The sequence below is a fragment of the Pteropus vampyrus genome, unplaced genomic scaffold, assembly GCF_000151845.1.
Source record: "Pteropus vampyrus isolate Shadow unplaced genomic scaffold, Pvam_2.0 Scaffold63, whole genome shotgun sequence".
Taxonomy (NCBI): Eukaryota; Metazoa; Chordata; class Mammalia; order Chiroptera; family Pteropodidae; genus Pteropus; species Pteropus vampyrus.
The window spans coordinates 3,024,771-3,051,709 of record NW_011888844.1 but is presented as its reverse complement, the minus strand read 5'-3'; the positions used below and the strand labels follow the sequence as shown (position 1 = coordinate 3,051,709).

Below are 26,939 nucleotides of genomic sequence, written 5' to 3'. Positions count from 1 at the left end.
AAAACTTGAAGACTGTAGAGAGAATCTGGAATCAGTACTGGAAGCAATCAATACAAGGAGAAAAGGGAGGTGAAAATAGAGAACAACTATTATCGTTATTTATTCACTTAAGTAGCATTTATTGCCAAGCATTGTGGACTTCTACATCTAACCACAAATAGACTGGTGCTAATGGATGATACTACCCAATTCTGCATATTCTATTGGTTTGTTATTTGGATGTTGTTTATTTGAACAGATTAGCTAGTTCCAGGAAAAATAATCTTTATTTTTTTTTCAAGTGCAATTTCAGTTATTTAAAATTTTTCATTTTGTTTATAAATGGAATTGATGTTATTATGATATTTTGAAAAGATGAAATAATTAGAACACTAGCATTTATATATAATCAATGTATACATTTTCTTAAGGTTGTCTATCTTTTTTTTCATTCTTGCAGCAAACAGGACTTTGAGTGTACAGATGAGGTAAGTGTAAAAATAGCTAAAAATTAAACATAGTTGATAACAAAGCAGATTCTAATATTTGTACTAATAATATTATGTTTGTTTGGTACCTTTATTAGACTGGAAACACAGGGTAGTGAAGGAAATAATGATCATTTTGCCTTTAAAATTATATAACCATTTATATCTTTGCAACGGCTATAAAAGTAATAATCATAAAAGTAGTAATCATTCACGCAAAAAAAGTTTTATCAGCTGCTACTTTATGATTTAATTTTTTTGCTTATCAGAATATTTAAAAAAATCATCGACCACACACTGTCTGCTTTATAAAACCGAAACCTACATTAACTTAATAGTAAATTTAGTTTTAATGTATTTTGAAACCTTGTATGTTCCATGACAAAGGGCCAGAAACTTGAAGTAGTTTTTCAAATATTAATTCTATCATATATGCACATTTTGTTAATAATTACTTTTAATGGAATAAGTAATCAAATAGAGAGAAAAATGATTTCAGTGTAATAAGAAAGCACAATGGCCTCTTTTGTGTTCATTTTTTTATCTTTGTTTCAATGTATTGATATACTACATTCATTACAATTATTCACTAAGCCCTATATTGTCTTTAAGACATACTGACTTCAATTCAGCTGATGTAAAATTAGTTGAAGCTTCTCAAAGTTGCTATGGCAACATTATAATCTTTGAAAAGTCACACAGCTCTATAAAAATTCTCAAAAAAAAAACCCTTAATTTTATTTTATTTGCCTAAAATTTCATTGTTTAAAGGATCAGCTTCTAAAATGTCATATCTACACCCAACAAAACTCCCAGAAGGTTGCTGAAAGATACAAGAAAATAAAGAGTATTTAATGAGATTTAAGAGGCCATCCTTTTGTTTTTAAATTGCTCTTCTTAAAAACTAGAAATGAAACATCTGATTGGTTGCCCAAAGCTTCTCCCTAAAATGCCTGAAATTCAAGGTTCTTCCTATGGTATATGTAGTATAATCAATTTTTAAAAAGTAAGAACTGATATGGCTGGAAATGAAGTTTGTAGCCACTATTACCTGAAAAGTTAAGTAATCTTTTGATATCCCTAAAAATATGTCTGCTGCACAAATCTGTGGACTACTGACCCTCAGTTTAAAATACTAACGTGTAACTGTTCAATGGATATTCCTCTTTTCTTACAGTCAGAGGACATTGAATCCTTGATTCCTAAAGGATTGTCAGAGTTTACAAAACAGCAAATTCGCTATATTCTGCAGGTGAGATGGGGTCAAGAGTGGGTGTGAGAGCAACACTAACAAACCCCTCGGTTAGGGTGCTTCCCTTAATTAAGAACAGAAAGTTTCAAATAAAAATCTTGTTTCACAAGGGTTGATTATATTTTGATTAAATAAGGGCTGTATTATAATTTAGTCAGTCCATCAGACACTAGTATCGAATGACTAGCATTCAGGAGAGCATTCTATAGATATTATTCCTTGCTGTGGAATGCCTTTATTCTCGCCTCATCGCTGTAGCACAACCTGACTCTAACTTCTAGCCTTCGCCCTCCTCTTCTCCATTCTACTTTCTAACTCTCCCTACCCTACCCTGGCAGTGAGAGATGGAAAGGCAAGTGCCTTGCTTTTCCTAAATTGTGTAAGGCTAGAGACCACTGGAGCAAATGCCCCTACAATGGAGAGACAGATGAAGATCAGTGGTAAAGAAGTACAACTAAAAAGAATACATGTGTTTGCCAAAAAAGGACTCTAAAAATAATCTAGTTTTGTCTAGTGAGAACAATTTCTAAGTTTGATATTTGATCGCAAACTTTTGTTGATTGTCCAAATATTGGATCTGGTGTCATATTTTAAAATTTAAATGAAAATTTTTAGTGGCACACAGTCTGTATCATAAAGAGACATTGATGTTAGGAACACATATACTCTGCAGAACCTGAATCTTGGAGACATCCTTGATATTATCTCTGGTGGTGGGATGTTCATCCAATGTGCATTCAAGGCCTATTTCTCTTAAAAACTCTTTCCAAGGATCTTTGCATCTAAGTTCATGAGAAACATTGGTCAGTAGTTTTCTTGTGTTATTTTTAGTTTTGTTATCAGGACAATAATACTAGCTTCATAAAATGAAATGGAAGTGTTTCTTCCTTTTCTATTTTCTAGAAGAGAGGGTATAGACGGTAATAATTATTTTTTAAACATTTGGTAGAACACTTCAGTGAAAATATCTGGACCTGTAGATTTGTTTTGCAGGAGTTTTTAAAATTCTAATATCAGTGCCTTAATAGGTCTATGCAAATTATCTGTTTCATATTGGGTGAGTTACGGTAGCTTATGGTTTTCAGGGAAGTGGTCCATTTCATCTAAATTGTCAAATTTCTATGTATATAGTTGTTCATAGTATTTTCTTATTATTCCTTAGATGTCTTCAGGATCTGTATTACTGTCCCCAATTTAATTGTTGAAAAAAAAATCTTTTTTCTTTGTCAGTCTTTTTGGAGGCTTATCATTTTTATTGATTTTTTTTTCCCAAAGAACTACATTTTAGTTTTATCAGTCTCTACTTTTTTTCTGTTTCTACTTACATTGATTTTTGCTCTTGTCTGTATTATTTATTTCATTTGCTTGCTTTGGTATATTTGTTCTTTTTTGTCTAGTTTCTTGATATAGGAAGTTAGATTAATGATTTGAGACCTTTTCTATTTTCTAATGTAAGCATTTAGTGCTACAAATATCCTCTCATCATGATATTAGCTGTGTCCTGCAAATTATGTGTATTTTCATTTTCTTTCACTTCTATGTATTTTTTATCCCCTTTTAGATTTCTGCTTTGACCCGTGGGTTATTTGGAAGGATATTGTTAAGTTTCCAAGTGTTTAGAGATTTTTCCTGTTGTCTTTTTGTTATTGATTTCTAGTTTGACTCCAATATGGTCAGGGAACATACTCCATATGAGCTCAATTATTTTGAAATAGGCAAAAGAAATAGTCTATCGTGGTATATGTTCCATGGGCACATAAAAGGAATGTGTATCTTTCCTGTTGGATGGAGTCTTCTGTAAATGCTGGTTAGATCCTTTGGTTGATAGTGTTGTTGAGTTCTTCTATATTCTTGCTCATTTTCTGCCAAGTAGTTCTATCAGTTGCTGAGAGGAGTATAGAAGTCTTTAGATATAAGTGTGAATTTGTCTATTTACCCTTTCAGGTCTACCAGTTTTTGTTTCATAAATTTTGCAGCTATTGTGTTTGGTGCATAAACATTTAGAATTACTATATCTTCTTGGTGGGTTGACTCTTATATCATTATGTAATGTCCCTCTTTGTCCCTGGTAATTTTCTTTGTTCTGAAGTCATTTTTTTTCTCTTTTCTTTTTAAAGTTAAATTTATTGGGGTGACATTGGTTAATAAAATTATATCGATTACAAGTGTACAGTTATATAATACATCATCAGTATATTGCATTGTGTTCACCACTTAAAGTCAAGGTCTTTTTTATCTAATATAAATACAGCACACCTGTTTTCTTTTGACTAATGTTTGCACAGTAAATTTTTTCCAACTTTTTATTTTCATTATATATATTTTAATTTTCATTATATTTGAAATAAAGTTCTTGTAGAAACACATAGTTGGGTCATGTTCTGACTGTGTCAATCTATGTCTTTTAATTGGTATATTTAGACCAAATTGTAATTATTATGTTAGGGCTAGATCTGCCATTTTTATTTCATTTTCTCTGTTATTTGTCTCCCTGTTTTCTTTGTTATGCTTTCCTGTGGATTACTTAAACATATTTGAGAATTCCATTTTGATATATCTCTAGTGCTTTTGAGTGTACCTCTCAGTATAGGTTTTTTAGGTGTTGCTCTAAGTATAACATTGTATATCCATGACTTATCCTAGTGTACTGGTGTCAACATTTTATCAGTTTCATTGAACCGCAGAAAATTTTGCTTATTTTTTCTCTCTTTACCCTCCGCACGTATAATTGTCTTAAATATTTCCTCTACATGCACTGAAGTCCACATCAGACAATCAGTGTTATATACTTATTGCTGCAATCACCACATATAATTTAGAAAACACAAGAGGAGAAGAAAAACCTACTCTGTTTACCCATATTTTTGCTTACCATGTAATTTCTTCCTTCTTGATGCTCCAAATTCTTTTTATTATTTTCTTTCTCTTCGGAGAACTTCCTTCAACCATTCTTTTAGGGTAAGTTTGCTAGTGACAGATTCTTGCATTTTTCTTCATGTGAAAATGTGATTTCCCCTTAATTCTTAAAGGATATTTTCATTAGATACACAATTTTCAATTGACAATTTTTTTCTTTGAGTACTTAAAAATGGTATGCCACTTCCTTCTGGCCTCTATGGTTTCTGATGAGAAATCTGCTGTCATTTGAATTGTTATTCCCAATAGTGAAGATTTTTCTTGCTTTCAAGATTTTAAATTTATCTTTAGTTTTAAGTTTGACAGCTTTGGGGGTAGGGCATGGATTTCTTTGGATTTATAGTATTTGGGTTTTGCTCAATTCCTTGAATCATTTATGGGTTTTGTTAATTTGGGGAAGTTTTCAGTTAATAATTTTTCTAATACTTTTCAGCTCCACGCTTGCTTCTTTCTTTCTAAGACTCTGATGACATGAATGTTAGATATGTGTTATACTCCCAAAGGTCTCCAAAGCTCTTTTCAATTTTTTTTTCAATTTATTTTCTCTCTGATGTTCAGATAGAGTACTTTCTATTGCTCTATCTTCAATTTCACAGATTCTTTGCCCTTTAGTTTTCATTCTGTTTTGTAGTCCATACATTGAGGTTTTTGTTTTTCTTAGTTATTGAGCTTTTCAGTTCTAAAGTTTCTAAAACTTCAATTTAGTTATTCTTTATATCTCCTATTTCTTTTCTGAGGTTTTCTGTTTTGTTGCTGAGATATTCCATTTTTTATTTGTTTTAAGTCTGTAATTTCTCATTGAAGCATTTTTAAAGATGTCTGCTTCGAAATCCTTTACAGGCAATTTTAACATTTCTGTTATCTTGATGTCAACATCTATTTTTTTTTTTTTGTCAAGTTGAGATTTCCCTGGTTTTTAGAATAAGTGATTTTTTTTTTTATTGAAACCTGGACATTTTTAGTATTATGTTATGACTTTGGATCTTATTCAAATCTTCCGTTTAAGTAGGCCTCTTCTGATACTGAAACAATAGAGAAAGTGAGGGCACTTCCTGTTACTGTCAGCTGGGAGTAAAAGTCCAAGTTCCCCACAAAGCTTCTGTTGACACTGGTCAGAAAAAGAGATTCTTGTTCCTCCTGAGCAGGGGTAGGAATTGTGGTTCTCTATTAGGTCCCCACCTTTTTAGCACCAGTTTGGTTAGGGAGGAGTGCTTCATTACTGTTCTCCACTTGGCCTCACTGACACTGCAAGGTGAGTGATCTCATTTGCATTGGGTAGTCATAAAAGTCCTTACTCTCCTTCAAGCATCCTCTTGACATCACCCTAGCAGGGAGGCAAGGCAGCATCTCACTACTGATGAATAAGATGAAAGCCTAGGCTCTTTTCACAGTCTCGAATGACATTATAGTTCCTGAGATCTCATTTTTGCCCAGTGGGGATGAAAGTCTCATCTCTCCACCCTACTTTTTCTAACACCAACCTGGTGATGGTATTGGTGCACATTTTTAGGGCCCAGTGAGAAGGAAGACTAGATTCCCTTCCTGGCCTTCGATGGTTTGGGTGGGAGTAGGGTTGCAGGGTTTTTTGTTTGTTTGTTTCTTTTTTTTATGGTGTTTGGCTGGAGTAGAGTGATTACTGTTTGAAAGTTCTCTGCCCTTTTCATGGTCCTTTGGCTACAGAGAGTAGGATTTTCTAGGAAATTTTGTTGTCTGTATCTACTGGTGTTTCTGGATTACTAGTTTCCCCAATATCAATCTGTGATATATGAAGCAAAAGGTAAACCCGGGAATTATCTTCTGTGTCATTCCTCAGGTCCCAGTGTTCTTAACCAGACTTCTTTCTTTTTCATCTTTCAGTCTTTTTATGATTGTTTTATATATAATGTCCAAGGCTTTTATATTTAGCAGGAGAAATAGGAGAAAAGCATTTCTACTTCATTTTTCCAGAAATAGAAATTGCCTTTTTAAAACCATTTTTCTTTGAAGAAATTAGTTTAACCTAGTGAAAGGGTTTTTCTCCTTCCTCTTTAAAATTTGAAATGTTTATATACTTTAAGGTTAAATATAACTAGTTTATTCTCACCTTAGGCAAAATTCATGCATTGGTCAGCATACTTAGGAAGATGCATTTCATTATTTGAAGGTTGACTGCTTGAAATTTTCTAATTTTTAATAAAGAGTGAGATAAAAGGAGTCAAATATGTAGGGACAGAAAGAAATCTAACTATGGGTGGTGAACACAATACTATAATATATATATGCCTTACTGTTGAATTGTACACCTGAAACTTACTGGATTTCGTTAACCAATATCACCATAATAAAAATAAATAAATTTTAAAAAAAAGGAAATCTGAGAATTTGTTGATAAATTTCTGTCTTATGATAAAGATGATACTTCATCACAGAAAAAATAATAGACCCTGTTCTAATCATATAGCTATGATCTCTTCAGGAGTATTGTTTGAACTATTTATGCATTTTATTAACAATATTACCATATCAAAAATAAAACTATTAATAAGTTTTACTTGTACAAACAGAAAAATAAGATCACTATTACTTATATTGCTTATTTTTAAATGCCAGTAAAAATAAACTATCAATTGTTTCTTCCTCCAGATGAGGGGTATGTCTGATAAATCACTCCGGCTGGTGCTGTCCACGTTCAGCAACATACGGGAGGAGCTTGGACATCTTCAAAATGACTTGACAGTAACATTTATTTTGATTTTTCTTTCCAAAGCCTTTTTAGTTTCTACCTTCCTAACATAGAAATCAAAGCATTCAGTCTACCTTGTTAAAATTTAATACAACAAAAATTTAAAACAATAATATTAATGCTCGCCCAGACATAGCTATTTTCTTGAAACAATTAATTGTGTCTGAGAGAGGAGAAAAGAGCTGTCCCGTGTGAAAATGAAAGTTGGGAATGCACTTATTAATTAGTTTATCACTAAGGTAATTTAATGCTTACAGGCAGGGAGTAGCTTATAAAATTAGAACAGTCTGACTCATTGAATGGGAATTTCCCTCTTTTCAGTAATAATAAAGCACATACTGAATTTCTTTGAATACTTAGAAATTTCATTTTCCAAGAAGTTAACCTTTTCTATTTTTCATTTTAATTGGTGTTCTTGGTGCCATCAACTTGATACATTCAGAATACTTTCCATACAATGAATAACTCCTTGAGGACTTTGGAGTGTGTTTTTTTGTTTCTGGGCTCTGATGAACACATTTAGAGTCTGCTTTGAAAATCCACCACCTGCTGGGATTAACAAAGAGTCTTTGTAGATTGGGGCAAAACATTAAAATCATTCATAAGGTTTTGCTTAATTGCACTTTGAATTAGTCAGTCCATCAATGATATTTCTTTCAATGCAGGTTTTTAAAGTTTCGAAACTTTTTTATCCTAACTTGTATTTTGCTTAACTTTTAAGAATTCTGTTTTATTAAACAACTACAATGAAAATGCTTATTTAAACCTCTCAATGTGACTGTGGACGCATTTCTGTAATTCTGAGTCATAACAAATAATTTTGTTTTCAGTCACTGGAAAATGACAAGTTAAGACTTGAGAAAGACGTGGCATTCAAAGAAACTCAAATAAAAGAATATGAAGAACTCTTGGCATCAGTGAGAGCAAATAATCGTCAGCAGCAGGTAAGGTGATATTTTCACTGATGATAAACTAGATTGATAGCTTTTCCTATGCACAATTACTGGTACATTGGAGTTATGAGATACAATCCAGACAGAATTAAAATATGCCAGAACAATTTGTTCATATGAGAATTGAGTGGCTTTGGACATTTCCAATGATTGAAAACCCTCTCAGTAAAGCAGATAACCTTATGTATATCAGATATAAAGTATATGTAGTCTATAATTATTTGTGCTGTTGGGTGACAAGAATTGTATAAATATTGAAAACCTAAGTTCATTCATTGATTTAATCTACTAACATATCGATGAAAAAAGTTTTTGTATTGATTTTAACATGTGTTTGCTCAATTAATAAATGAAATAATCACCTCTAGAAGTGTTCTCCAGATGTCTGAGCAGAGATGATTTCTAGGAAATTCTAATGAGTGTTTAAGGCTGATCCCTTCCCAAGCTTCACTCCCATGACAGTCTCAAAATTTTGCTCAGCTTCCAATTGTCACATGAATAATCAGGCATATGGTCATCTTCATTCCTACTAGAAGGCAGAGAATAGTATTGTCAAAGAGTAGCTAGAGTCAGATTGATTGCTAAATTGGTACATTGAAAATTCATCTAGTCTTGACTCTTTCTCACTCAAGATAGGCAAGTAAGACTAAGGGTATGAATTTAATATTTTACATGGCTGATTTTACTTACCATTTAATGGTAAATATATAAGAAAACTGGGCATGGAAAAATATTTGCTTTACTTAACTGAATTAATTAACTAAAAATGAACTCTCTCCTACCCCAAAGTAGAATCCATTTGTTTTATTTACTTGTGTCTTCTTTACAGCAAGGACTTCAAGACTCAACCTCAAAATGCCAAGCATTGGAAGAAAACAATCTCTCTCTTAGACACACATTATCAGACATGGAATATAGATTAAAAGAATTGGAATACTGTAAACATAATTTAGAGCAAGAGAATAAGAATCTTAGAATGCAGGTATTAAAATTTTGTTTTAAATATATGTTATTGCCTTAGTTATACCATTGTAATCCTAGCATTGGAAGAAATATATCCTATTCATCCTGAGAAAATACATGGACTGCTTTCTGATGGTCTCACATGCAGTTAGATCTTATCTCACTGCCATTTGGGCTTTATAATTCAATTCCTAAAAATTGCTCTCATTATTTCAATGTCTCATTTAATCACATGATTTCCATCTAATAAGTTTTTAAATATAATATGTATTTCCTCCATAACGATCAAATTACAGAAAATTATTTTGTCTTGGGTAGGTTTCTGAGACTTGCACAGGCCCAATGCTGCAGGCTAAAATGGATGAGATTGGCAACCATTACATGGAGATGGTAAAAAGCTTAAGAATGGAAAAAGACAGAGAGATCTGCAAGCTAAGGGTATGTTGATCCGACACTGCATAAATACACAGGTCAGCACAGACTTTCTAATAAATTAATGAAGGTTTCAAATTTAAAGCTACAAAGGAAAATCAAGTGAAGGTAGAGTTTTAGGAATATGCCATAGAATCTTTTGTTTAAATACATATCACTGTGTATAGAATATTGCTAATATGTTTTCTAACTTATCTTAGTCTTTTCTAGGAAAGCAAAAGAAGACAATAAGTTCAGGGTTTTGGTTTTTAATTTTTATTTATTTGGTGGCAGAGGGAACTCTTTATGATCTTGTCTAAAGCATGCTTATGCAGGTAAGAGCAACATTTGAGATTATCCTTCAAAGCCACAGTTGGATCATAAAAATCTTCACTTGACTTTGAGGGATGATACAGAGGAAGAACTTTGTCAAACATAAGGATGAAAACAGCATTGAATTATTACCTGTAATTGGCATCAAAATTAGAGTGATATTTGTGAAAATAAGTATCCATTGCCTTATCTTGTAATTCTAGGTCAAATTGACTAACTCTTAATCTGCTGATTCCTAAATGTAGCTAAATATACTTAAATATTTTAATGGAAAAACTGACTACAGATTTTTCTCTCCAAATATCATTGTGTAGTCTTTAGCAAAAATCAAAATGAAACAAAATAAAATTTGTTGGAGAGCCTATTAATTTTTCTAGCTGATTTCCTCCACTGTTCTCTTTTCCATCTCAACGTTATCAATAACACTTTAAATAACCTAACAGCCATCTATGTGCACATAATGTAATAAAGAAGAAAATGGACAGGATTTGGAGTCATAAGACTTGTCTTAGGTTTGCAGTTATGTTTCTTATTAGATATATAACTGTGTTATTTAACCTCTGGATCTCATTTACCTCTTTTGTATATAATTATTATAATAATACTTATTTCACAGGGCTGCTGTGAGGACTGAGGTAAGCCATGCAGGAAGAGTATTTTGAGAATTGCAAATCACAATATGATATTAGTTATTATTATTATTTAGTTTTCCTTAATTAGTATTTAAAGGAATATAAGGAGCCTGTTTTCTTGTCTTTATTTTCATTCTTGTGGCCTAGGATTGTTACTTAGACAATGCCTACCCCTAAATAGTAAAGGTACCTTTAAAAAAATGAGAAATTTCCAATTGGCATTTTAATTTATATTTTATACTCATAAAACTCTATAAATGTTTATAACTATTGGCATTTTGCTCTTCATTTCATAATTAGCTGTATGACTTTATGTCACTTAACCTTTCTGGAACTCAGTTACCTATTTTGTAAATGAGAATTACAAAAATTCTTATTTCTTTTTAAATCCTTAGACTCAATTAAATCAGTACCAAAAAGATGTTTCGAGAAGAGAAGGAAGCTGCAGTGACTTCCAATTCAAGCTTCATGAACTGACAAGCTTGCTGGAAGAGAAGGATTCCCTTATAAAGCGTCAGTCAGAGGTAATAAAGGAAGGGGTAAGGGCAGAGAAGAACAATATGACTCAGTCCTGTAGGATAAATATTTCTCACGAGTTAGAGGAGGGCACATTTCCAAGACTCACTTTATTAATGAAGTAGAATATGAGTGTGAAGAGGTAGAAGATGCATATTTCAGGAGAAATAATTCAAATTAAAGCTAGAATTAAAACAAAAAAATAAGTGCTTTTGTGCAATTAATGTTTTTGAGATATTGCTTTTATATATCATTAGCAGTGAAACTCCCAATAATACTGTGAGCTCCTTACTAGATGATTAGCTGCTTCAGCAAGGGACTGTGTTATAGTCCTCTCTGTATCTGTAGCATGTAGCCCAAGATCTGTTATAAAACAGGTACCAAAGGAAGGAACTACCAAAAATGGTAGCTTATGTTGTATTACTGTTATTGAACAAATGGTACTTGCAGTAATGCTCAGTGATAAGCTTTCTGTTTGGAAACAATACTGGCTTCCATATTAAAATTTCATTACTTTTCTGCTGTGGCTATACTTTTCAAGCTTTTTAAGACAAAAACTTTCATATCATCTTGAGAACCAAGTCCATTCAATCTCATGTTATTCCGCACATATAGAAATTCTATACCAGCTAGTGGATTCCTGCACAAGCACATAATGTAACTTATTAGGCACCATGAATCAAAAATATATGGGATTCAACAAGTGAGATCAGAACATTTTTACCTCAAGCCTAGAAAGGAAGGAAAACAAGTAATTATTCTTAGTAACCTTGTTTAAAGATTGAACATACTTCTTACCTGTTTATACTATTTTTGAATGATTATACTGTCATTTGTTTGTAAGGAACTCTCGAAGTTGAGACAAGAGATATATTCATCTCATAACCAACCCTCCAGTGGTGGAAGGACTACAATTACCACTAAAAAGTAATGTATTTTTGAGTGAAATTTGAATATGGCTTTGGTTCTTAGTTATAGCATTATAATCCAAGGTATAGCATTATAATTTATATCTATATATCTCTGTGTCTCTATCTGTCTGTCTGTCTATCTATCTATCTATCTATCTATCTATCTATCTATCTATCTATATATCTATCTATCTATCTATCATCATCTATCCTCATCCCCCTAGACAGAATTTGGTGTTTTCTGCAGGCCATTAATTCTACTAAAGAATGAATATTCACAAAAACATATAGCTATTATGGTCAATAAAATTCTGTAGCACATCTTTCCTCTATTTACAATATATTAAGTACAATGGAAGTGAAAAGCAAATAATTGGTTGTTTAACAAACCATATTAGTCAGGACTCTTTTAGTTGCACATGCCAGAAACCCAACTTAAACTGGGAGTTAGATAATTCATTTAATTGTAATTACTTGGTGTCCAGATGGATTCATGTGCTTGAAATACGTCTTCAGAAATCTTTCTCTGTCTCTTGGCTCTGCTCTTTCCTGTACAGATGTCATTCTCAGGCAGGATCTCCCTTCACAGTAGCAATATAGCCACAGCATGCATCCTAGCAGTTTAGCAAAAAACAAATAGAAAGTGACTACGAATAGTTTCAGCAAAAGCCTTATTTTAGATATTTCGTGTAAATGGAATGATACAAAACATAGTCCTTTGTGACTGGATTCTTTCACCTTGCATAATGTTTCAAGATTCATCCATGATTTAGCATGTGTCAGTACTTCATTGCTTTTTGCTACTAAATAACATTCTATTTTATGGATATACAACATTTTATTTACCAATTTATGGACATTTGGGCTATTTTTAATTTTTGGCTATTATGAATAATGCTACTGTGAATATCTATAGACATGCTTGTGTGGACATATATGCTCATTCTTTGAGTATACATACACCTAGTAGTGGAAATGCTGGGTCTCATAGTAATTCTGTGTTTAACTTTTTGAGGAACTGCTAAGCTGTTTTTACAAAGTAGCTGCACCATTTTACATTCCCACCAGTAGTGTATGAGGGTTCTAATTTCTCTCCCATCCTCCTCAACACTTATTGTCCATCTCTTGGATTATAACCAACCTAAGAGGTGGGAAACAGTACCTCGCTGTGGTTTTAATTTGTATCTCTCTAATAATTAATGTTTTGTATATTTTCATGTGCCTGTTGGCCACTCATACTTCTTCTTTGGAGAATGTCTATTTAAATTTTCCTCCATTTTAAAATTGGATTATTTGCTTTATTATTGTTGAATTGCAAGAGATATTTATATATTCTAGATACAAGTCCCTTATCAGAGATATATGATTTGCAAATATATTTTTCCATTCCATGAGTTATATTTTCACTATCTTGATAGTATTATTTGCAGCACAAGTTTAAAATTTTGAGGAAATTCAATTCATCTAATTTTTCTTTTCTTACTTGTACTTTTGGTATCCTATGTAAAAAAAACATTTTGCCTAATCCAGGGTCATGAAGATTTACACCTATATTTCCTTCTAAGAGTTTTACAGTTTTACCTACTACATTTAGATCTATGATGCCTTTGAGTTAATTTTTTATATGGTATGAAATAGGGTTCCAAGTTCATTCTTGTGCATGGGAATATCTAGTTGTTCCAGCACCATTTGTGGAATATACGGTTCTTTCCCTCATTGAATTGACCTGGTATTATCATTGATAATAAAACGATCATAAATGGAAGGGCACATTTGTAGACTCTGAAGTAGACTGTTTTACTCCATTGATCTAGTTGCTTGTCTTTATGCCAGTATGACACTATCTTGATTACTATAGCTTTTTATTTAAGTTTTGAAATCAGGAATGTGAGTCTTCAAACTGTTCTTTTCAAGATTGCTTTAGCTATTTTTGGTCCTTTGCTTTTCCACTTGAATTTTAAGATAAGCTTGTCTATGTTTGTAAAAAAAATCCATCGCAATTCCTATAAGAATTTAATTGAATATATAGAAAACTTCAGATATTATTGCCATGTTAACAATATTAAATCTTCTGACTCATAAGCATGGGATCCTTTCTTATTTAGATCTTTAATTTCTTAAAACTATTTTCTAGTTTTCATTGCAATCTTACACTTATTTTCTTAATTTCATTTTCACATTGTTCATTGCAAGTATATATTATTAAAATCGATTTTTGTATATTGATGATATATTTTTAACCTTGCTGAACTCATTTATTAATTCTAATAGTTTCACTGGATTCTCTAAATATTTCTATAAACAAGATCATACCAGTTGCAAATATAGTTTGAATTATTCATTTCAATCTTCATGCATTTTATTTTGTTTTCATATCTAATTGTCCTAAAACCTCTAGTAATGTCAAAGGGAAGTGGCAAGAGTAGATATTCCTGTCTTGTAATTTGTGTCTATAAAGGAATTTACGTATGTTATCTAAGTTGTCGAGTGTTTTGGCATGAAATTGTCATAATATTTATTATGCTTTCAAGACAAAGGCTTTTACTTTTGCTTTTAAGACAAAGGAACTCTCTTTTAAAAAATTTATTGAGATATGATTGACATAAAACATTATATTAGTTTCAGGTGTACGACACTATTTGTTATGTGTATATACTGCAAAATGTTCATCACGATAAGTCTAGTTAACATCCACCACCACACAGTTACAAAAGTTTTTCTCGTGATAAGAAATTTTAAGATCTGTTCTTTTAACAACTTTCAAATACACAGTACAGTATTTTTAACTATAGTCACCATGCTATGCATTATATCACCAGTACTTATTTATTTTGTAACTAGAAGTTTATACCTTTTGACCATCTTCACCCATTTTACTCACCTTCCACCCTCCTCCTCTTGCACTTCTGGTAACCACCAATCTGTTCTCTGTATCTATGAGTTCATTTTTTTTTTGATTCCACATATATATATATATGAGATCATATGGGATTTGTCTTTTTCTGTCTGATTTATTTCACTTTGCATGATGCTTTCAAGGTCCGTCCATGTTGTCACAAATGGTAGGACTTCCTTCATTTTTATAGCTGTCTAATCCAATGTGTGTGTGTTTGTGCATGTGTGTATGTGTATATGAAACATTAATTGCTGGATAATATAGTAGTTCTATTTAAAATTTATTTTTTTATTTTTTTATTTTTATTTTTTAGGCGAGGCAACCTTTGGTTGACCTCACAACCTTTGCAAGGACCTTGTCAGCTTACAATCCTTTATTTTTTTATTTTTTACACCTACAGCACCTGGCCTTCCTAGGTGGTCTCCCATCCAAGTACTAACCAGGCCTGACCTTGCTTAGCTTCCAAGATCAGATGGGATTGGGGTGGCATGGCCGTAGACTGAAATATTTTTATTTATGTATAGTTGGTATACAATATTATATTGGTTATATTGGTTTCAAAGTAGTTCTATTTTTAATTTTTTGAGGCAACTCCAGACTGTTTTCCATAGTGGCTGTACCAACTTACTATCTCATTGATAGAGCACATCCTTGCAAATAATTTTTATTTTTTCACCTTGATAATAGCCATTCTAACAGGTGTGAGGTGATAACTTCTCTTTCTCGGTATTGGTAAATTGCATATCTCTTTCTTTGATAATCAGCTTTAGTAATATTCTTGAAGAATCGGGTTTTGTTTTATTTTTTTTCCTCTGTTTTTCTGTTTTCTAATTCATTGATTTCTTCTCTTTATTTTCTTTCTTATGTTTATATTCCACTTAATTTTCTCTTTTCTAGTTTCTAATGTAGAAATGTAGATTTTAGATCATTTCTAATATAAGCATTTAATACTATAAGTTTCTACTTAAGCACTGCCTTTAGCTGTATCCTCTAATTTTGATTAAGTTGCATTTTCATTTGCATTCACTTCAAACTATTTTCTAATTTCTCTTTTTGATCCATTGGTTATTCAGAATTGTATTCTTCAGTTTTCAAATCTTTGAGAATTTTCTAGATATCTTTCTGTTATTGATTCCTAATTTATTTCCATTTTGGTCAGAGAACATACTTTGCATTCATTATAATCATTTTAAATTCATTGAGACTTGTTTTGTACCTCAGAATACAGACTTTCTTGATATATGTTCCATGTGCCATTGAAAACAACGTGTAAATTGTTGTTGATGGGTGGATCATTTTATAAATGTCATTTAACTCAATTTAGTTAATAGTGTTGTTCATAGCTTCTATGTCTTTACTGATTTTGTTTACTTTTAATATCAATTATTTTGGAAGGCATGCCAAAATCTCCAACTCTTATTGTGAATTTGTTTCTCTCTCATTTCTATTAGTTTCTGCTTCATGTATTATGAATTTATGCTACGAGGTTCATAAACATTTAGAATTGTTATGTTCTATTGATGAATAAAAATTAAGGACTGTTACATCTTGTGGATGAGTTGACACATTTATCATTATTAAATGACCCTTTATATCTACTAATAATTCCTGTTCTGAAGGTTACGTCATCTGATATTATTGTAATACTCTGGCTTTCTTTTGATTACAGATTACATGATAATTATGTTTCTATTCTTTTAGTTTATTCTATTTGTTTATATTTAAAAGTTTTTAATAAATAATATACATAGTTGAGTCTTGTGTTTTTACTCAATATAACAATATTTGCCTTTTAATTGGAGTGTTTAGACCATTTATATTTAATGTGTTTATTTTTTAATTTAAGTTTATCATCTTGCAATTTGTTTTCTATTTGTCCCATATTGTCTTTGTTCCACTTTTCCTCTTTTCTTTTTTACTTTTGGATTAATCATTTTTTCATTATTGCGTTTTATCTATTTTATTGGCCTATTAGGTATAATTTTTTTATGATTGCAAAGACTTAAAGTATTCTTTATCTTATCAAAGTCTACCTCCAAATAATATTACTGTACCTCATCACATGTAGCATACAAACATTATGATAGTATACTTCCATTTCCCCTTCATGATCTTTTTACTATTTTTGCCATATATATTTACTTTTACATATATTATAAACCTCCAGATACAGTATAATTTTTCCTTTCAATGGTTAATTATTTTTAAAGAAATATTAACAATAAGAAAAACAGTTTTAAGTTTGTCCACATATTTATCTTTTCTGGTGTAATTCATTCTTCGCTTAGCTCCAAATTTCCATCTGATATCATTTTCCCACCGCCTGAAGAACTTTAACATTTTTTGTCATGCTGCTTTGCTGATGAAGACTTCTCTTGGCTTTTAATGTGTGAAAACTATGTTATTTTGCCTTCATTATTCAAAGTTATTTTTGCTGCGTATAGAATAGTAAGTTGTTTTTTTCCTTTAGTATTTTAAAGTTGTCATACCACTGTCTTCTGATATTCACTGTGTCTGATAAGTTTTCTATTGATCTTATGATTTTTTTCCCTCTTTGAGTAATGTTCTTTTTCTCCGGCTATTTGTAAGATTCTTTATCACTGGCTTTCAATAATTTGATAATGATGTGCCTCTCTGTTTTTCTTCATTATTCTTTTCCTTGAGTTTCACTGAGCTTCTTGGATCTGTGTGTTTATAGTTTTCATCAACTTTGGAAACAATGTGATCATTATTTCTTCAATTATTTTTGTCTTCTGCAAATCCTGTAGGACTTCAGTTATATATATGTATATTTTCCATAACTAACTCATACTCTAGTTTTTCAGTCTTTTTTTCTCTCATTTTATTTTGGATAATTTCTCTTGATGTCTTCAAATTGAGTAGTATTTTCTTCTGCAGTGACTATATGTTGTTAATCTCATCCACCGTAATTTTTATCTATAGAAGTTCAATGTAGATTTTTGTATCCTCCATTGTTCTCTTCATCCCATTCATGATTTCTTCTAACTTTTTGAGTACACATTTTATATTATTTATATTTCTAATAGATATACCCTTGCTTACTTGTTTATCTTTTCTGTCACTTCTTGATCTGTTTCTATTGATATATGTTTCTCTGCATTATTACTCATATATTCCTGCTTCATTGCATGCTTACTCACTTTTTATTGAATGCCATATATTGTAATTTTACATATATGAGTTCTGGATTTTTTTATTACTCTAAGTATTTTGGGGTTTTGTTCTGAGATGAAGTTGTTACTTGGAGACAGTTTAATACTTTCAAGTTTTGCTTTCAAACTCTGTTAAAACAAACTGCAGTCTAGGACTAATGTCATCCTACTACTAAGACCAATACTTTTCTATAGTCTCTGTCTTATGTCCACTGTACTAGGGGTTCTTTCCACTCTGGTTAGTGGATCACAAGCTATTCCCATCATTAAGTGAGCTCCAGGGATTTCTAAACTGTTCTTTTTCAGTGGTTCTTTCCCCAACTTCAGTAACTTTTTCACATGCCTACACTGATCAGCACTCACCCAAAGACTTGTGGGGAACCCTCTAGAGGTCTCCTGGCCTCTTTTTATCTATGTAGCTCTCTCCTATCTGGTATTCTGCTCCACAAATTCTGGCTGCCTTGGCATACCTTTAGTTGAAATTCTGTCACCTGAATTTGGTGAGAGTGCTAGACTCTGTTTGGCTTTCCTTTCCCTATCCTGTGACCAAGTAAATTGCAAGGCAGTGAGATAAGCACTTAGAGGGCTCATGTCATTTGCTTCCTTTCTTTGTGATCATCTTGTGATGCCTTGGTCCATCATTTCCAGAAACAGAAGTATCTCCTTCTTACTCTTTTGAAAATAATAGTAAATCTTTGTCTATTAAGAGGAGATTTTCTTTTTAGAAAAAGTTGTAAGCCATGCAGAGCCAAATAAATTTAATAAGGGGAATCAAACTAGAAGTGGCTAAAAAGGAATGAAAGTTATTTTCTTGTGTAGTTTGTAAACTAATTTTGTTTTTTTTCTGTATAGATACAGGACACAATATCCAATCCTAGGTCTCCTGTATGATGATTATGAATATATACCACCAGGTAGTGACACACAGACTATTATGATTGAGAAAACAGAAGACAAATGGACTTGTGTAAGTTCACGTGGACATTTCTAATCCTACTACGACTAAATATATATAAACATATATATAAACAAATTCTATAAACATATAGAATATATATAACAGCCTTCAAAATTGTGGTAAAATATCAAAATGAACTAAAATTGTAGAGTTTTTTTTTCTCTTAAGACTTTTCCATATTTCTCTTAATAATAAATAGTAGGAATTTAGAAACTTTGAAATGATTCCTACGTGGGCTATCTGAACTGTAATAAATTAGGTAAATTTTACCCCAAAGAGGAAGACAATTAATATACTAATTTTATTTCCTTGCATATCTCAAGAGTTATTCAACCATTCTATTCAAATTAAAAAAAAAAAAAACTTTTCTAAAGCAGGTAAAAAAATGTCATAGTCAATTATGAAGGGGAATGGAGGATAGAGAAACAGTATGTTTTAATAGAATTTGTCTTTAAATCTTGTATGTGTTACTTATTATTTTAGATTATAAATTTTTAGGAATTTGAAAGAGAGATATGTCTTTCTTTCTCACTAGACTGTATGATTCTCTAGCTTTAAATCCTTTGCTTTGAGTTAGGCTAATGAAGAGTACTTTAAAGGTCATGTACTCTAATATCTACTTTCTATGACCTTTTCTAAGATGACCAGATGATACAAACTTAGTATCTTTCTAGGCATTCCAATACATTGCTAGAGGGGGTTGATTACTAAAACCCTCTTCTTATAAAGGACTGAAAGCTACTTTCCTAAAACTTGTACTTACTGAGATATTAACCCTTAAAGTAGTGAACATAAAATAGAGGATATATTTTCCCTAGCACAGTGGTTCTCTACTAGGGGCAATTTTTCCCCCTAGGAGATATTTAGCAATATTTAAAGACAATCTTGGTTTTCACAACTAGGAGTCTGGTACTATTGGCATCTGTTGGGGAAAGGCCAGGGATGCTTTTAAATAATCCTACGATGTGCAGGACAGTCCCCAACAACAAAGAATTATCTAGCCAAAAATGTTAATAGTGCTGAGTTTGAGAATCCTGGCTAATACAACAGAATGGCCTTGAGGTTCTTTTTCTCCTTAACTATATACCCCATATTACTGCTAAGGGATCGTAACAGTAAGCCATTGATAGTGATGGTAATGTATGATATCCCTCAGGTGCAATGGACAGAAAAGAGGTTGAGAATTCCCACTCTAAAACAACACAGTCTGACTTTACCACCATGAAAATTACAGCCTTTGTTTTGTTAAAAAATGATTAGGTAATAAAAGCAGGTAAAACAAATCTATGGTTATTAAAGTGAGGAAGTGGTTATCCTTGAGGGTGGTGCTTACTGGAAAGGAACATAAGGAAGACTACTGGGGTACTAATAATATGGTGTTTCTTGATTTGGTTGATGGTGCATGTGCTCAGTTTTAGAAAAATCATTTAGTTGCATACTTATATGTGCATTTTTTCTACATGTTTCTTATACTTCAAAAAGTCTTAAAATGCTTAAACATACCATGATGAGCAAGATACACAAATATCATTCTGCAGAACCTTTTGAAGAAATTTTAAATTACAGATTTATAGTTAATACTGCAGATGTATAGTTACCAAATTACTGTAGATGTACAGTTAATAAAATTAAATGTCTATTAAATAACTCACTTTAAAAATGCTTTTGGTTGAACAAACTCATATTTAAGTAAACAAAAGAATTCAGAAAGATTTTTCTTAGCTCTGAAGCCCTTCCCTATCTACAATCAAGCCATCTATCTTATAGATATGGTTCTCTATCATCAGTGAAACCAGTCAACATTTAGTAAACACAAAATAAAAACATTTTGAGCTTTGACATATATTGTATTTCTTAGGTCATGAATTAGTTGAGAATTACTTATTACTAAATATTAACTGATAAAGGATACTTGATGGCCCAAGGACCACATGAGCAGCTGAAAGTCAGCATGGGATTTATAATTAGTCACTCAGAGATTAATTGATGCTGAAATTTAAAACTGAGAAGCAGTTGCTGCCACTAATCACATGATCCTCAGAGGTAGCATCAATGTGAGGACCTGCCAAATAAAGGATCTACAGAATAGTAGTATTACCCCTCTCTTCCTTATAAATGTACACCAATAAAGATCAAACTTGATATCTTAAAGGACTAGATACTGATAACAAGTTCATAATATATTTAAGTCAGTTAATAGATGAAAGATCTATATTTATTAACAATTAGAGATGTTTGGACATATTTAACCTCTAAATATGACACCAAGGAGGAAATCTGAGTACTCCCTCCCTCCTGTTTAAAGTCATTTGAAAACATCTACCTTGACTAAACTCAGACAAACCATTATTTCATTGAATATACATATATAAAAGAGTACTGCAAAAGTCAGTACATTTCCTTTGGTTTTATATCTATCAATTTAAATCATTTTCAAAACTGTGTACATCCAATAACGATGTCTTAAATTATGAGCCAGCTGTAAACTAACTTTTCTTTTTCTTTTCTAGCCATGAATGAATCTCCAACTCAGTTTTTGTGTGTGCGTGTGTGTCTGCATTAGTACTTTATTATCTTTTCCATAACTAAAGGCCAATCAAAATTTGAACCATGCAACTACCAGCAAATCTAATGGAATGAATTTGTTCTGCAGATGACAGTTTCTCCAGCCATTTATGAGGCCTGAATCCTTTCTATCACATTCTTGTATTCAATATAGCAACACACTGCTTATTTAAACTTCGATTGCAGATAATGTAGGACATAATTCACTTTTCTTTTTCCCAATAGGGTGCTTCCTAGATACTGAATTAATCTGTTGGGGTAGAGATTTTATATGTTATTCTTTTAGAAGATTTTCCCTGTACTAGATGTGTGATTCAGGTACAAGAATAGTTTATTACCAAAACAAACAAACAAACAAAAAAAAGAGGCAAAAGACTACTGATTTAAAGTTTAGCTAGTGCATGGTATATACAGTGTATATCTGCTTTTCTCACATTGAAACTTGTGACTAATAGAAATGCTCCCTTACATGTTATGTATATCTCTTAGAGACAACTAAATCAAAGGTGATTGTTAACTTAATTTAGTACGGAAGTGGGATACTTTTTAAATAGCCAAATCCACTAAATTGCACATTGTGCTATTATGGTTCTAAGTACATATCAGTGGCTTGGCAAATCTGTTCTTTCAAAGCATAACATCCCCAAATAAGCCCGCCCACTTCCTTAAAAACATATAACACTATATTGTATTAGTGGGTAGAAGGAAGGTGGACTTTTTTTATAGGGATATACAAAATATAGGGATATACAACATTGAAATACTACATGAAAGCTTAGGAAATAAAAATGGCAACAAATTCTTGATACCTGTATCCTACTTGGGAGAAAGATTTTATAGTAGAATATTTAATGTACTTAGAAGTTGGTTGATTAATTGGGTTCTAATAACCTTACAAAGTAGACAAAGTATTTTCTAAATGCATTAGTAGATAAGAATGAAATTTCTTAAATTCAACCCCTTTCTTAAAGTTAAGAATTTAGCAAAAATTAAAATGTTCATGCTACCAGAAGGAAAGGAGAGGCGGGGAGATAAGGGTAAAAAGAGTCAAATATATGGTGATGGAGGGAGATTTGAGTTTGGGAGGTGAATACACATGCAATATACAAAAGATGTATTATTGAATTGTGCACTTGAAACCTATATAATTTCATTAACCAACGTCACCCCAATAAATTTAATAAAAAATAAAAAAAATGTTTGCATTTCACAAAGTATAGATTAAGGCAACGAACATATTTGGGTTACATGCGAATTAGGTATTGCACTGGAATATCTCTGCAAGTATCTGTAAATTCTGTCATGTTTTATAACTATACTCTAATAATTATTCATTATACTAAGAAATAGGAACAGATGAGGTACTAAATCAAACCATAAATTAGAAAAATGTTTTTAATACTCAATTTTCAAATAGGTCTTGATATGAAGCTAAAAGCCTTATTTTATTATGTGAATACTTTTACTAAAATGTCAAGCTTTATAATGTGAATTAATACAATTCCAATTTTATCAATATTTTGTGATAGAAAATGTTAATATTCTTCATAAACTATATAGTCCTTAGTTTTTTCCCTTGGTGTGGGAACAGGGGAGTTTCTCCTCTGCTAACTACTCACATATATAACTAACAAAACTATGCCATGCTATCTACCCATTACATGATATAAATGGAAGTTTTAAGTAGCAAAATAGAAAATTACCACCATAACTGTTTGAAAATTAAAACAAGTATGATTTTCCCCAAATACTCTTAAATAAAAATAACAATCCAAAACAATAATTCAAAACTTGGGGCAGGTAATAAGTCAGCACATCATTGGCTCACTAGATGCATGCATAGTGAGTGAATGGGGTTGTCATACAAGGTACTTATTATACTTAACAAATTTAAATGTATGTATTTCTTTTCCAATTTGTGATTAAGATCAATAAAAAATACTAGGATTTTGTTCCTCACACAAGCTTCACATAGCTTATTTCTGAAAATTGCAAAGATGTTGTCAGGCGAGGAATGCCTATTTATCTAATTTCTATTCCAGAATGTTTCACATTAGATGTTGAATAAAATGGAGACTGTGCAATGAAATGCAAAACGATCTAAGTGTCTAAATAAAATATGTGAAATATCTGTATAGTTTTCATGGAAGTACTAGTAAGAAACATGCAGGATAGATTTTTGTAGCTTAGCTGTCCATTTTTTGTCAGAAAGTTACTGTCATGTGCATGTTTATGTTAGAGCTCACAAGCACCCCTCTAATTAAGAAAAAAAAAAAGTCCTGATGTGGACTACTAGAGACAACACTTTAACATACTTGGACCTCTGGTTGTTGGTTTGTTTTAAATGAGAATTTCTTTGCTTACAAATCTAGTCTTCTAAGTTCCATAACTCACTTGTGTCAAACGTTATTCCATAAAGCATTCTTCCCATCTGTGTAATGGTGCTTTAACTGTAATACTTTTTCTTAACACGAACAGTACAAAAAGAACAAAATAAAGCTTAAAAAATCTCATCTCATCATCCAATTTAGATTACCTTAAGAAAAAGCCATTCTTACTTCTTTCCCATTATAATCTACAAAGATGACATGTAGATATAATTCTTTTGAAAGTAAATAATAAACTGTGAAAAGATTTCCCTATAAGGTACCCCCCCCACCACCACATACTATTACTAAATTTACCGGATTTCCATAGTACTTTTTGTCCAATAAAAAACTGCGAAGTATTTCATGCTCATCTTAGGATAAAATAGTAAATTTTTAAAAATAAAGACTGTAATAAAATTTATGTTCTAATAAAACTTTTAATATTTAGTAACAAAATAAGACATACTTCTTTTGAGTCTACAAAGGAATACTGGAATTGTTATGACATAATTACATGATAGCCAGGCGGTCTTGGTAATCTTCTTAGATTGGTGTCTTGTAGATGAGAAGTTCTTGAGTCCAGGGTCTTTATGTTTGGTTTCCCGTCCCATTCCATTAAAATAATTTTTTTTGTTATTAAAGTTTATATTGCAGAGACCCTTTATGTTAAAGGATAGCATCTGCAACATATAATTGTGTGATTTAATAGTTAGTTTGCTAACACAATCAATGTTGAATACTCCTAGCTCATGTGTGCCAAGATATAACAAATCAGCCAGCCATGGTACAATGAGTACATGGTGTTGAGGTCTAGGATGACAAGGTTTTGGAGTCAGATGGGAGGTGATGGGGACTTATATTATGGGTTAAATGAGATAGTTTCAGTATTGCCAATTGTTTCAAATTTACAAATGGAGCAGAGTTCTCTTTGAAATAGTTACTTGGGTAATGTTCATAGAAAGGTATAGAAACTAGAACAAAGCTGATGGAAACGTTTTTCATTTGGGGACTCTAGTGCTACAGCCTTGAGCCTATGAGTGTCACAATTTCTTCTGCAGGGCCTGTAGACTGCAAATAACACTAGCCAGCTCTTACCTAGGAGCTAAGGTTCTAAGAGACCTTCCTTAATCAGTAACAAGTTTACAAGACGATTATTTTGGAAGGATAGGGTGGAGCTGAACAAAGTTGGGAACATTCTCTAATCTAGTGATATTCTAGGGTATTAATCTTGTTCTGCATTTTCTCTAAACGGAGACTTATTAGTCCTAAAAACCTTATTGTATAGAATTTCAAGTCTAGCCAGGCTTTCTTGATTCTCACAACTAGGGGAAAAAGATCTGAACAACAGTATTCTTTTGTTCCTCTGCCTTTATGTGAGGTTAGTCATTTTTTCCTGGAAGTAGCCATATTTAATAAAGAATTTTGCTATATATTCTTTCAAAAATTCTTAAAAAGATGTCTGGGATTTACTTCAAATTAAACCTGTGAGAGAAGGGGGCTTCAAAATAAATCAATCAAAAGTATGTTGGTACAATAAGTGAGGAAAAATATAAAGGAAACAAAATTGGTCATGAAGTGATGATTGCTGAAGTTGGGTGATGACTACATATATGGACTTATTATATTCTATTTTTATATATGGCTGAAAGTTTTCTGCAACAAAAGTTACCTATCATATATCTATCATACATATCTTTAAGGGAAGTTCAAGGTTCAAACTGATGGTTGTCCTGTACGAGACATGAGTTGAATTTGAGAGCCATACCCAAGTAACAATTCCAAACCCTTTCCTCTTCATCATGGCATAGGCCATTTAGAAGTAATAATCATACAAATCCATCTCCACAAAATGGCCCTAAACTGTTCCGGAAAAATGTTTTTTAAATAGTTACCAAATTCTTTCTTTCTTGTGAAGGTACTTTGACCTGTACTTTTAGGTGAAATCTGTTTTGTCGTAATAGAACAGACCTGTGCCAGTAAAATCTGTATTTTTAAGACAGTCTTTTATTTGTAACATGGGCTGAATTCTTAGTGTTCTGCCTCGGATGAGGTTTTTTAAACCCAGTTTATAAGTGAAAGAAAATCCACCTACTTTTCTCCAGCTCCCACGAATAACTGGAACATCTTTACATGGCTCCTTGCTTCCCTCGGCTCCTCTACAACACATTCCTTACACAAACTATAGAGTGATTTTCAAAATGTAAATCGTATCACATTATTCTCATCTTTAGAACTCTCCACTGGCTTCCCATTTCAAATTCTCACAAGTTTCATCTCTTATCTGTCCTCCTCACCATGGTCTAAAGTTTGTTTCATTTTTCAGGTTATTTGCATATTTCCCTCTCTTGAATGCTCTTCCATAAGATCTTCATATGACTAGTTCCTTCTTGCCACTCACGTATCAGCTCAAATGCCATGTACAAATTGCCTCTATCCACTCACCCATAGCTATCTGTTTAAGCAAAGATGCCAAAGTGTGCCAGAATTACACTGGGGGCTTTTACCTAACACGTTATTACTCTTATGGTGGTAACACAAGGGAGCACGCTGAAATGTAAACTGAAGACTCCATCTCATACTTACTGAATCAGAATATATATTTTAGCAAAATTCCTAGGTGAACTCTATAGACATTAAAGCTTAAAAAAACACTGGTCTAACATGTAATGGCTAACAGATTTCTTTTTTGTTAGTGATCATTAAAGAATTAACCCAATTGACAGAGCCTTAAGCAATAGTGCTATAAATCCTGGTACATGAATGTTATTAAATGTTGACTAGTTTGAATATAATAGGTCATTTTTGTGCTCATTTGCAGAAATCTTTCCCAAATACTTGATTTAATATTTTTCCTTTTGACTGTATATTGGTCTGTTGGGAATATAATTTTAGATGTATTTTT

General features: G+C 31.9%; 1 protein-coding gene across 2 annotated transcripts in view; it reads left to right on the top strand.

Moving 5' to 3' along the window:
* POF1B (POF1B, actin binding protein) overlaps positions 1-21,753 on the top strand; it is a 78,568-nt gene extending 56,815 nt beyond the window's left edge. Inside the window, exons 8-17 of one of the 2 annotated variants that reach the window (XM_011361159.1) lie at positions 440-467; positions 1,645-1,719; positions 7,258-7,350; positions 8,188-8,301; positions 9,140-9,292; positions 9,592-9,711; positions 11,045-11,173; positions 12,010-12,092; positions 18,998-19,112; positions 21,614-21,753. In XM_011361159.1, coding sequence (XP_011359461.1) covers positions 440-467; positions 1,645-1,719; positions 7,258-7,350; positions 8,188-8,301; positions 9,140-9,292; positions 9,592-9,711; positions 11,045-11,173; positions 12,010-12,092; positions 18,998-19,112; positions 21,614-21,619 — 916 coding nt within the window. In that variant the 3' untranslated portion in view covers positions 21,620-21,753. Of the gene's footprint in view, positions 1-439; positions 468-1,644; positions 1,720-7,257; positions 7,351-8,187; positions 8,302-9,139; positions 9,293-9,591; positions 9,712-11,044; positions 11,174-12,009; positions 12,093-18,997; positions 19,137-21,613 lie in introns of those variants that run through there. The other variant, XM_011361158.1, reaches the window with a different exon arrangement.
* The last annotated feature ends 5,186 nt before the right edge of the window (positions 21,754-26,939 follow it).